This window comes from Phoenix dactylifera, chromosome 3 (genome assembly GCF_009389715.1).
Source record: "Phoenix dactylifera cultivar Barhee BC4 chromosome 3, palm_55x_up_171113_PBpolish2nd_filt_p, whole genome shotgun sequence".
NCBI lineage: Eukaryota > Viridiplantae > Streptophyta > Magnoliopsida > Arecales > Arecaceae > Phoenix > Phoenix dactylifera.
The window spans coordinates 13,562,885-13,575,948 of record NC_052394.1 but is presented as its reverse complement, the minus strand read 5'-3'; the positions used below and the strand labels follow the sequence as shown (position 1 = coordinate 13,575,948).

The 13,064-nt window shown below is 38.5% G+C and overlaps 1 protein-coding gene across 1 annotated transcript; it reads right to left on the bottom strand.

The window, feature by feature from the left end:
• Nucleotides 1-5,271: 5,271 nt before the first annotated feature.
• On the bottom strand, nucleotides 5,272-8,506 carry LOC103708004 (extracellular ribonuclease LE-like). Its single transcript, XM_008792751.3, has 4 exons — nucleotides 8,226-8,506; nucleotides 7,951-8,106; nucleotides 5,841-6,039; nucleotides 5,272-5,734 (listed from the first exon to the last, which is right to left on the bottom strand). The coding sequence occupies exons 1-4, from the start codon at nucleotides 8,319-8,321 to the stop codon at nucleotides 5,511-5,513; spliced, it is 675 nt and encodes a 224-aa protein (XP_008790973.2). The 5' UTR covers nucleotides 8,322-8,506; the 3' UTR covers nucleotides 5,272-5,510.
• Nucleotides 8,507-13,064: the final 4,558 nt, after the last annotated feature.

The window sequence follows — 13,064 nt, the reverse complement described above, 5'->3', positions numbered from 1 at the left end:
CTTGAAGGCCGTGAAGAGAGGGAAAGGGGAGATCAGCCGTGGAATGGTTTCACGGGAGGGGTTGCTTCTTGAAGGCCGTGAAGAGAGGGAAAGGGGAGATCAGCCGCGGAAGGTTTTGCTTCAACGTGAAGGTAGGAGATTTTCCTTTCACGTCGGAGGGGTTTTTTGAGGGTTTTGTGTCCTCTCTCCCAAGCACAGGGAATACAATTCTTCACGTGGGCGTTCCTGCTTCACGTGGAAGGGGGGCTCGTGGGTTTCTTCTTCCCAACCGAAACCCCATTGTTCTCTGGTTCGTCGTGGCTCCCGTGGAGAAAAGAAAACCCCATCGCAGAGAGCATCTTTCCCCGAGCACGCCGTCAACCCCGCAGCCTCCTTCCCGTCGTGCTCTTCAACGGAAAGCAGGAGATCAAGGAGGAGAGGAGCGCTGTCCGAGCAAGGAAGCCCAAACCCCCATCGTCGACCGACGCAAGCGAGGAGAGGAAGAACTTCCCGTCATCCGCGCGCCACCACCGCCGTCCGTGGCGGGATCCAGTGGAGGAAGAGGCCATCGCTAGCGCTCCGCCCGCCGGTCCTCTCATCGCGAGGAGGGGGGTTCTGCCGTCGCTAGCGTGCGTTCTGACCTAGGAGAAGAGAGGTGTTTTTGGTATTTTAATTTTTCAACAGATCCTATTTTTCTCTATTTTATTTTGCAAAAAGATAAGATTGTAGGGATGTCTTCTGCAAAGTTTGATGTGATAAAGTTCGATGGAACTGAAAATTTCGGGCTATGGCAGAGGAGGGTGAAGGATCTGTTAGTATCACAGGGTATGGTGAAGGCCCTGTATGGAAAGAAACCAGATGACATGGGTAATGCAGAGTGGAATGAATTGGAGGCTAAGGCTATTTCAAATATACGACTTTGTCTGGCTGATGATGTAATGTATCATGTCATGGACGAGGAATCGCCGACGACAATTTGGTCAAAGTTGGAGAGTCGGTATATGTCCAAGTCGTTGACGAACAAGCTCTATCTTAAGCAGAAACTGTACGGTCTTAAGATGATAGAGGGTGCTGATTTAAGCCAACATATCAACATGTTCAATCAGATTATCAGTGATTTGCAGCGAGTTGATGTGAAGTTTGAAGACGAAGACAAAGCGTTGATGTTATTGCATTCTTTACCTGCTTCTCCTACGTACGAAAATTTGGTTACAACTCTGACATGGGGAAAGGAGACCCTAGAGTTAGAGGACGTCATTGGAGCCTTGTTAGGTTTTCATCAGAGGAAGAAAGCCAGTGCTGAGAGTTCTCAAGGAGAAGGCTTAGTGGTGAAGGGTAACCAGGAGCGTGGAAGAAGCAACACAAAGAATGGATCAAATCGCAGTAAATCTCGGTCTAAATCTAGAAAAAAGAAGAGCATAACGTGCTACAAGTGTGGAAAACAAGGTCACATAAAGCGAAATTGTCCTGAGAAAAAGAAGGGTAAAGATGATGACAGATCTGAAGGGTCCAAGTCTGCAAATATAGTGAAAGAAGACACAGAGAGCAGTGATGGTGATATACTTTCAGTTTCGTCCAGTTCAGATCATCTCGCGGATTCTTGGATTATGGATTCAGCATGTTCCTATCACATGACACCCGATAAAGATTGGTTTGACACCTACAGGTTAGTTAATTCTGGTTCTGTTTTGATGGGTAATAATGCATCTTGCAAAGTCATTGGAATAGGTAATATCAGAATTACTATGTTTGATGGTGTGGTTAGAACGTTGTGTGATGTTAGACATGTTCCAGATTTGAGAAAGAATCTAATTTCATTGGGTACCTTAGACTCTAACGGGTTTTGTTACAAGTCTCAAGGTGGAGTAATGATGATTAGTAGAGGTGCTATGATAGTGATGAAGGGGCAGAAAGTAGTAGGGAACATCTACAGGTTGATAGGAACTACTGTTGTAGGTGGAGTTGCTGCTGTAGAGTCTGAGTCTGATAATACAGTCTTGTGGCATATGCGTTTGGGTCATATGAGTGAACGTGGTATGCTGAAACTGTATAAAAAAAATTTTCTGAAGGGTATTAAAACTTGCAAATTGGATTTCTGCAAGTATTGTGTTCTTGAAAAACAGAACAAGGTTCAATTCAGGACTGCCACGCACAAGACAGAGGGTATTCTTGACTATGCTCATACAGATGTTTGGGGACCAGTCAGAGTAGCATCACGGGGTGGACATACATATTTCGTAACTTTTATTGATGATTTCTCGAGAAAGGTCTGGGTATAATTCATGCAGCACAAGTCAGAAACGTTTGTCAAGTTCAAATTGTGAAAAGCTAAAGTAGAGAATCAGACAGGGAGAAAGATCAAATGCCTCAGGTCAGACAATGGGACTGAGTATACAGATTCAAAGTTCATTGAGTTTTGTGAGCAGCATGGGATTAAGAGACACTTCACAGTACGCAAGACATCTCAGCAGAACGGTGTGGCGGAAAGGATGAACAGGACTATAGCTGAAAGAGCACGGTGTCTCAGGTTAAATGCAGGGCTTGCAAAGAACTTCTGGGCAGAGGTAGTAAATATGGCATGCTTCTTGATTAACAGGTCACCGAGGGCAGCACTAGATGATAAGATTGCAGAGGAGGTATGGACAGGTAATGAGGTAGACTACTCCGATTTGAGAGTATTTGGATGTCCTGCCTATGTGCATATTCCTAATAAGGAGAGGTCAAAGCTAGACCCGAAGTCTAGATAGTGTATCTTTCTAGGGTATCAGAAAGGGGTGAAAGGGTACAAGCTTTGGGATTCGAAGGCAAACAAGGTGGTGATCAGCAGAGATGTAGTTTTTGATGAGAAAATCATGTTGAAAAGTACTCAAGAAGAAGAGAAGTAGATGCCAGAAAGTTGCAGCAGCAATAAGCAGGTGGTGCAGGTGGAGTTAGAGAGTTATGTCAAGGAGAATAATGTTCAGGGTACAAAGACTTCTACCTCAGCCGATCAAGAGCAACATAATATAACCACAGACAGACCCAAGCGTACTATCAAGCCACCAACTAGGTATGGTTTTGAAGATTTGGTTTCCTATGCATTAATCACTAGCAGTGGAAATCCTACTACTTTTCAGGAGGCAGTACACAGCCAGGAGAAGAGTAAATGGATGGGTGCTATGATGGAGGAGATGGAATCTTTGAAAAAAAATCAGACATGGAAGTTGGTGGAGCTTCCAAAGGGGAAGAGAGCGATAGGATGCAAGTGGGTGTTCAAGAAAAAGGAAGCAGTATCAGAAAAAGAAGGAAAAAAGTTCAAGGCACGTCTGGTAGCAAAGGGATACTCACAGAGAGCTGGGATTGACTATGATGAGATTTTCTCCCCAGTGGTCAGACACACTTTCATCAGGATAGTGTTGGCATTGGTAGCACATTACGATATGGAGTTAGAGCAGATGGATGCAAAGACAGCTTTTCTTCATGGTGAGTTGGAGGAGCAGATTTAATTGCAGCAGCCAGAAGGGTTTTCAGAACCTGGACAGGAGCACTTAGTCTGTAAATTGAAGAAGTCACTTTATGGGCTAAAGCAGTCTCCGAGGCAGTGGTACAAGCATTTTGACTCTTACATGATTCGGATTGGCTACAGAAGATGTGAGTATGACTGTTGTGTTTATATGAGGAGCCTTGATGATGGTTCTTTTATTTTTCTGTTACTTTATGTGGATGATATGTTGATTGCTGCAAAGAGTATGAATGAAGTCAACAAGTTGAAGACTTTGTTGAGTAGAGAGTTTGACATGAAAGATTTGGGCGCGGTCAAGAAGATTCTTGGGATGGAGATTCGCAGGGACAGAGATTCAAGAAAATTGTGGTTATCTCAGGATAGTTATATACAAAAGGCGTTGGAGAGGTTCAGCATGGGTAATGCGAAGCCAGTGAGCACACCTTTAGCGAATCATTTCAGATTGTCTACCTCACAGTGCCCAAAGACAGAGAAAGAAATTGAAGACATGTCAAAGGTTCCATATGCTAGTGCAGTGGGGTGTCTGATGTATGCTATGGTTTGTACCAGGCCGGATTTGGCGCATGCAGTTAGTGCAGTAAGCAAGTTTATGGCGAATCTAGGGAGACAGCATTGGGATGCAGTCAAGTGGATTTTCAGATACTTGAGGAGTACTACAGACCATGGTATCATGTTTGTCAGACAGCAGGATGATCCTTCAGTCGTGGGGTATGTTGATGCAGATTATGCAGGAGACTTGGATGACAGGAGGTCGACTACAGGCTATGTATTCACTCTTGTAGGAGGGCCTATCAGTTGGAGGTCCATGGTACAGTCTCTAGTTGCACTATCTACGACTGAGTCAGAGTATATGGCAGTGGTTGAGGCTGCCAAGGAAGCATTGTGGTTAACGGGATTAGTCAAGGAGCTGGGTGTTCAGCAAGGTGGAGTTCAGTTGCATTGTGACAGTCAGAGTGCGATCTATTTGGTGAAGAACCAGGTGTATCATGCGAGAACCAAGCACATAGATGTGAGGTATCACAAGATCAGGAAGTTGGTTTCTTTCGGTGACATATTGCTTGAGAAAGTTCATACTTCTGAAAATGGAGCAGATATGTTGACAAAACCCGTTACTGCAGACAAGTTCAAGCATTGCTTGGACTTGGTTAACATCTCTAGGTGCTAGAGAGGATGCGTTCCAACCTATCAACGTCAGGTGGTATCCCAGGTTATTTTTTCTCCTAAGGGGTGAATATTCGCCAAGGTGGAGATTGTTAGAATAAGTGGCTCATATTAAGTGGTATTCTTATTTGAGTGGTACACTGGTATTCTAACGGAGCAGAGCGAAGCGACGAGATATATTTATCTTTGGGATATTTATGTAATATTTTATTTTACCAGGTTGTTGATAGGGATTGGGACTCTAGGGTTAGGGTTTAGCTATAAATATCTTGTAACCCTTGTTATTTGGTGACAGAAGAAAAGTTACGGCCGTTTCGCTCCCGTGGACGTAGTCATATTGCCGAACCACGTAAATCCCTGTGTTCAATTTCTTCTTCCTCTTCCTCTCTTAACTCTGTGCATTGTTCTGTTCGCTGTTTGGATCCTGTATTTTCCGCAACAGAAGGCAAGGTTTGATGTTCTGCTGCAGTTGCCAAGTATTGTCGTTAATCTAATAGTACAATCAAAACCTCCAAAACCCCTTAAATGACCCTAAACTATAACTAAATAGCAAAAGTAATAGTAATAGTAATGATACTAAAAGAAATGAGGTCAAGACTTAAAAAATGCAGAAGCATTACAGGTAGATGTATAAGTTAATCCACCCTCACTTCTCGCCACCTACTAAACAAACAAATTCCTGAATTATATGTCGTAATACATTGGCATGCCCTCCATTGGTAAAATATAATCACGAGAAAGTCTATCTTGGTTGCACCAATAGTTTGGATATATCCATTATGTTCATTGGAACAGGCAACTATAACTCTTTATTACTGGATGCATGGAATGTGACATGAAGACCAGAGGCAAATGCTTAAGACTACCTCTAGAAGGTAGGGAACTCAACTCGTGAAGAACACTTGCTTTTTGGATATACTGGGCAATCAATGAGCTCTGTCCCTGAGGTATCCACACACATGTAAATCTGGTATAATTGCCTATTACCCGATTCGTCCACATTACACTCGATACCTGGAGTAAAACCAATTGCTTCTCGGATTGCTTTGCTGATGTTATTCAACTTGTAGTACCCACCATCTGGTACGATTCCTGAAGCATTTGCATGAAACGTCAAGCGTAAGAAGAGGTGGCCATGCATGATGCTTCCTTCATATTGGAGAACAAAAGAAAGCAAGGAAGTTTGTCCGCCATCTACCTGCATCTTGTAGGATTTGAAGGAGGTTCGCTTGCTTCTTGAGGTTGAGAGCTGCTTCGAAGTATGAGTGTTGATCGAGAATGGATTCGGAGCAGGTGCCGTGCTTCTCCCATTCATGCGCCCAAAACTTGGAGCCATCACCACTTGGACATGCCAAGGTTGGCCAGTCTGCTCTCATTCTGCCTATCAGGTCCTTAATCTGCATAAAATGTAGGAAGAAATAAAACTGTTCCTTGTAAAAGCAAGATTTGGGTTGTCTGTAAACACAAATATTGTATTCAAGCTGATTTTTAGCAGGCTTCTAATATTTTCTGTATGTTAGGGCTATGCACTCCACTTTTATTTCCTAAGTAGAGTTTGAGACTGAGCAAAATAAGATGATCAAACTTCATTTTTAGAAGTGATCTATTTTTATATTTGTCTGGATAAATAGGAACTGAATTTGACTCATATCTTCGTGGATGTTAGACTTTGATATAAATATTTACCATAAGGCATGGCTTTGCATCTCCACAAGTTAATATAATCATCAAGTTCGTTAAATAAATTTTATCCTCTTCCATTTTATTGAAATAAATATTGATTAAGAAATTTTCATTTTATTTTTTTATTTCTGAGAATAATGATGGGAGAACCACCTCTTAAAATTATCCAGATCAAGCATTTAGAAAATAATATCGTGAATTTTTGGAACCAAAAACTTCTCCTTCGCAAGGCGGATGCAACCACTAGGCTATATTCCATTTTACAAGCATGTTGTGAAATCACTAGGCTATATAAAAAGCTTCTCATGCAACCAGTATTCCATTGTTGTCTGTATTTTATTTCCTGTTTATGCTCGATCTCCTCTTGATTAGATTTATGCTGTCCTTAATTTCATATATATAACTACACCCCAAGATGTGTCCATGATAATTGTTTTAGATAAAAATTAATATTTCATGTGTAAATAAAATAATTAGACTTATAATTATTGAAAAAGTTGAAAAAGAGTGATAACTAATTACAAGTTTTTGAAAACTCAAAAAATAAAAAATTGGATGTGCCAGTATGAAACCGGCACATCTTACCCATACCGATTATGCTTCCGAGCTGTACCGAGCATTGACTAGTACAGGTCTGGTACCGGTTCGGCGGACCTATTTTACCCATGAATATAATGCACATGCTTCTGAATCTTTCCCAATTTTTAAGCTTGCACCCTTTTTTTTTAAATGCTTATTATTTTAAATGCTTCTGAATCTTTCCCAATTTTTGAGCTTGCACCCCAAAATGTTTTAAAAAAATTTGCTTCCCTGCATATCTTCTTCTGATTTTGGTAACTGAGATTTGGTCCTTGAAACCTCTTACATTAGAATTTTGATTCACTCTTTTGTCACCAAAAAACAATTAGATCCATCAAAAAATATAGTTATGCTTGTTTAATCTTAAATATATCCTTTTTTTCCTTTTTCTAAAAATAAAATGTGCATGAATGTTTGGAGCATTTTTCTTATTGATTTTTTTTTTCTTTTCATTGGAAGAAAGGTGTATGCACACTAGAATGGGTATTTGTGTAGTTCTGATTAAGAACCGAAATTTTAGAAAAGAAATCATTGGGCGCTGAATGTACATGAATTCATATGTGCTTTGAAATATTATAATATCAGTTATGAAAATCTATTGTCATTGATAATAACAGATAAGAAACTAGAATAGATTCTTATTAAAAATAGATAAATGATTCAATAATGAATAATTAACTAACAAATTTATTGTCGGGGAAGGTAACACCCGGTCTTTGTTCGGTTGCCATTTGATGGTTAATCTCTACGTAATTAACCATTTCATGTAAAATCCTTTAAGAACAACATTAATGTTTTTACATGTAGCAAGTCCATGTTTGTTGCACATAGATGGCTTGTTTTTACACAAATCATGGACTGAACATGAAGTGTGGTCTTTGAAACATGTTAGGCTTGTTATATAAGCTCTTTTAACCTGGCTTATATGCAGCTTGCTTCATACCAATAGTTTTAGCTCCCAAAAAAATATATCAGAGACTTGGAAGCCGGCAAGAGGATGAACAACATTAACACAAGGAGAGAAGATGAAGAACAGGCAGGATTACCTTCGAGGAATCAAACGAGTTTCGAGGATCACAACTAGATGGGTAAGCGCCATCGTTGTAATTAGGCCAGAGCCCATGGATGCCAAAATCTGCAGCTGGTTTTCCAGTGGATGGGTAGCAACAACTTTTCTTGGTGTCACAGTAGGAACCTGGCCACTGCATGACAGACCAGAGCTAAGACTAAGATGGCCATTCATATTGCTAAGATAAATAAAGAGTGCCAAACTCTCTCTGGTGTCTCAAACTCTAAATTTTTTTAAAAAAAGGTGTCCTACCTGCTGAACAAAGTAGAAGAAATCGAAATCCTCAGCAGTGGTTGCAATTGCCAGGGAAAGTAGTACCATCATAGGAAATAAGGATTTCTTCTTCATTGTTCCTTGGGCTTATGCAATGAAGTGATTGTTTTCCTTGAGGTGGACCTGGTTTGGAGTTGGTAGCAAGTTCAAGTGGAGCAATGAAGTGATTGTTTTCCTTGAGGTGGACCTGGTTTGGAGTTGGTAGCAAGTTCAAGTGGAGCAATGAAGTGATTGTTTTCCTTGAGGTGGACCTGGTTTGGAGTTGGTAGCAAGTTCGAGTGGAGGAAACAAAGTACTGCTGTGGTGTTTATATTTATAAACCGAGTCTGGGCTTTGGGGAGTAAGAATTGACAAATTCTATGGCATATTCATAGAATCATTGTGGAGAGAAGGAATAGCATGTAAAATATAGAACTATTTGGTCACCATGTCAAGACAGAGTGTGTTCACACTATAAAATCCTTTTTTATAGTGAGAATTGACAAATTCTATGGCATATTCATAGAATCATTGTGGAGAGAAGGAATAGCATGTAAAATATAGAACTATTTGGTCACCATGTCAAGACAGAGTGTGTTCACACCTAATCTCTTTTTTTTTTTGTCTTTCTTTACTTATATAAAATCCTTTTTTATCTGATGATTTCTTTTAATAGCCGCCGTTCAGTTGAAGCAAACTTATAATACAACATGAACAGAGCTATACCAGCCATGTAATATATATATATATATATATATATGGTAGGAGAGATGCTGACGGTATTATAAGCTTAAAGTGGCATTTGGTTGTGGAATAAGTTTTCAAGGAATAAAGAACTACCGTAAAAATAAAAAAATTTCTATGGACAAGTTCCGAGGACTTATTCCATGGAATAGAAATGTTCTGCATTTAATAAGTCGTATAAGGGTAAGTTGTATATATTTATAAATAGGATTTCACAATAATTTGATTACAAGGACTAACTTGCCCTCTCACTTTTTAATACCTTTAGGGAGTTGTTAAGTGCAAAAAATAATTAGAGAGGATAACTTTCCTTCTTCATGGTATAAGACTATTCTTAGAAAATGGTGGGATAGAATTATACCCTCTCTCTGCTACTTATTTGTTACCAAGGTATAACCTATTCTGAGTGACAGAAGATAATGTTTGGTTGCATAAACAGGGAATAAGGATCTTATTCTGTTTAATTCCCACTTATCAAACCGACCCTCATTGACTTAGATCAAAAACGAAAAAAAATAGACCCTTATTGCATGGAAAGGAAAATAAATGAACTTATTTTGGTGACAGACATGAAAGCAATGGATCACAACAAATAACATTTTTTTTTTTTTGAGAAAAGGAGGAAAATTCATGATCTACACTATAGTTATCCAACTCTAAATTTTCGGACATGTATCGCCCAAGAATTGAGTCCAGAATGTCTGGTTCAGAGCAATCTGTAGATTTCAGTCATTGGCCCTCATCATTTTTACTTGCTACATAACGATCTCTCATAAGATAACTAAATTTACTTCGTGGTGGATTTATTTGGATATTTGTTTTGCTCTTTTGAACAGAAAAGTACCGAGTCCTCTAGTAGAGCTGCAAATTGATTAAATTATTAATGAATAGTTTGAACTTGTCTTGATGGCTGGCTTGTTTGAGTTTATTCAAGTAGGAAAAAAGTTGAAGCTCAAATTTTGTTCTATGGTTTCTATGAGGATCCGTGCGGGCGTATTTTTAGTCCCACATCGGTTATTCGCTGGGTAGATTTTGAGTACTTATACAGGATCAAGAAACCCAAATAATACCTTCCGGCTAGCCATTTTGGATAAGGTTCTGGGTTGTTACAAATTGTATCAGAGCGGACCTGGCCCATAATCTATGTGGACTAAGGGACACTGCAGCACGGATCCATTGAGGCCAACTATAAGCCGATCATGGTATTTGTGATTAGATTTGAATGGATTTGAACCCTTAGCCTGACGAGGACATCAGGGCTTTAACGAAGGGAGTATGTGAGGACCCGTGCGGACGTGTGTTTAGTCCCATCTCGATTATTTACCGGATAGATCTTGAGTACTTATACAGGATCAAGGAACCCAAATAATACCTTCCGGCTAGCCATTTTGGGTGAGGTCTTGGGTTGTTTCAGTTTTACTGGTGAGAGAGCCAAGTCTGAATACTCTGGCCTCAGCAAAATAAGTGGAAGAGGCTTAGCTTCATAATAGGTTAATTTGTTCTGACTTGTTTGCAGTTTTGGAGCTTGGTTGAAGATAGCTTGCATCTGTATGTATATAAAGATATGTATATGTATATGTTTGTATGTATGTGTGTGTATATATATGTATATATGTATATGTGTATATGTGTATATATGTATATATGTATATATGTATATATGTATATATGTATATATATATTGTATATGTATGTATGTATGTATGTATGTATGTACACATGAGAAAGGGGGGGAGAGTGATTGGCGGATCTCGCAAAGTATACTTTAAATATGCCTTTTTTATTTATTATTCTGTTTTATTTTTTTTGAGAAAATGGTGAGAAATACCATCTTTTTTGTGTTTAAGCTGGAAGGTCTCCCCAAGGAGAGGGTGGCAAACAAGAAGACCAAGTCCTGTTAGTGATTTGCAAATTTACTTGTTAGGTGGTTTTCAAGGTCAGAAGTCTAACAAGCATTGCCTTCGCTACTTGTTTGGACAAGATTGCCGATGTGGATAAGAGTTTTTTTTTTGCATTCAAGAATGGTCAAGGCATGCACCTTCCTTTTGCAATTAATTAAATAAATAATTGATTAAAAGAGTAGTTGATGGACTAAAATAAAAAAAACCAAAGCAGTTGAGAAGTGATTGTGATGGAATGTTATCATATTATAATCACCATAAATATCACCATTGTTCAATGTGCCTTGAATTTCTGGATCCATCCTGCTCTATGATATGGTTTGACAAATTTGGAGAGAAAAAAATTGATTGAATTTTTTTGTGAGATCTGTGATAATAGGCACAAGCCTGAAGTTCACCATTGACCTCTTTCGATGATGCATAAGTGCTTACTTAGATTGTATCACCCTTTACTGCTTGTAGGATTGTTTTCTTACATGCAAACCCATTTCTTTTGGCCGATCTTGATCCCCACCACATCTTGATCTCAACCTGATAATAAATGTGTTGGGTATGGAATTAAAGTCAAACTAGCTGGAACTTTCCAGTTAGTTTTATTTATACATCTTTCAATTGGGGAAAAAATAGAAAGTAATAATATATTAGAATATATTTGGATATTTATACTTGACTTCATGTAAAATATATCTTTTCAATTTTTAGTTCGTTACTTTTATAGAGTTAACTATCTAGTTTTCATTCACGGTTTAATTTTTATAGCATATATTAGATATTTTGTTAATTAACTTTTTAAAGTATGATTTTTTTAGCTTGATTAACTTTTCAACATATAATATTTGATAGCCAATTGATAATTCGACTCAACGCCCACCCAACCTACAATCGATACACATTTTTAATATTCTATTATGAGAACCCGTGTGGGCGTGTATTTAGTCCTACATCGGTTATTTGCTAGGTAGATCTTTGGTACTTATATGGGATTAAGAAACTCAAATAATATCTTCTGGATATTTTTTTTGGATGAAATTCTGGGTTGTGATAAATAGTATCCCAGCAAACCCAACCCATGATCTATGTGAATTAGGAGATGCTACAATATGGACCCGTTGGTTTAATCATGAGTTGATAGTAGTGTTTGTGATTAGATTTGGATCTTTAGCTCGGTGAAAATACCAAAGTTTAAACAGTGCTGGTAAATCTTGAGTACTTATATAGGACCAAAAAATTTAAATAATACTTTCTGGCTAAATTTTTTGGACGAGAATCTTTCAATAAACTAGTTATGGAATAAAAGTTACTTGTAACCTCAACAAGCATTGGTCTATATTTGCTAAAACCTAGAAATGACTTGGTAGCGCCCCTAGCTACTTGAGCAAGAAGTTGAGAGGTTCGATTCTAGTTGGGGTCAATCCTAAAGGTGGGATGGTTAGACTAGGTTCAACCCCAAAGGTGGGATGAATATCTCTATAACTATTAATCAGACATGAGAGAGAAACCTCTCCTTCTTCTAGAAATTCGTCAAAATTCCAAAGAAAATCGAAGAAAGTAATATATGTACCATATCATTAAGAAACTATATCATCCCCCATTTGAGGAGTGGGAAGGAGTTCATTTGGTTCTTACTTAAGTTTTAAATCATTTCTAAACTTTAAACCATTCAATTATGTACATAGAATTACTGCACGTTGGAAGAGTCCTTTTTCTTGGGGAAAACAAACTGATCTAATCTTGTAGTTAGTAACTTGGAGGACAAATTGTGGAGAATTTTTACAGTTAAAAAAAATAAATGTAGATACATGGTCTTGAGAGCATGCCATTCCCTAATAAGAAGAGCCTTTCATTTGGGATGCGCCCTCCACCAACTGGAGGTCCCAACTCAACCCCATGGTGTGGCATATGGTTGTCAACAAGATGTAAACAAATCCTTCTTTGCCTCTTGACTCCAATACCAGTGCTCTAAGTCATGCTAGGGTTATTTCATGAATGTATTCGAGACTTGAAAAATCAATTCACATTTAATATTTCTTCTTGAAAGTTTCTGCCTGAAATTTGTGCAAAATCATTCTTTATGTCTCTTTTTTTAAAAAAATCTTTTGCTTGTGCTTTGGCTAATTGTTTCTAATTACTAATTCAAAAAGGAGGATCCATTTGATATATTGACATTCCATTTTGGTGAGGGTTGCTTTGGGTT

Excerpts from the sequence above, each read along its gene's own strand:
- LOC103708004 (XM_008792751.3), bottom strand. The coding sequence starts at position 8,321 with ATGAAGAAGAAATCCTTATTTCCTATGATGGTACTACTTTCCCTGGCA. Across the intron at positions 6,040-7,950 it reads ACTCGTTTGATTCCTCGAAG|ATTAAGGACCTGATAGGCAG; the intron begins GTAATCCTGCCT and ends CATTTTATGCAG. Across the intron at positions 5,735-5,840 it reads TCAAATCCTACAAGATGCAG|GAATCGTACCAGATGGTGGG; the intron begins GTAGATGGCGGA and ends CAAATGCTTCAG.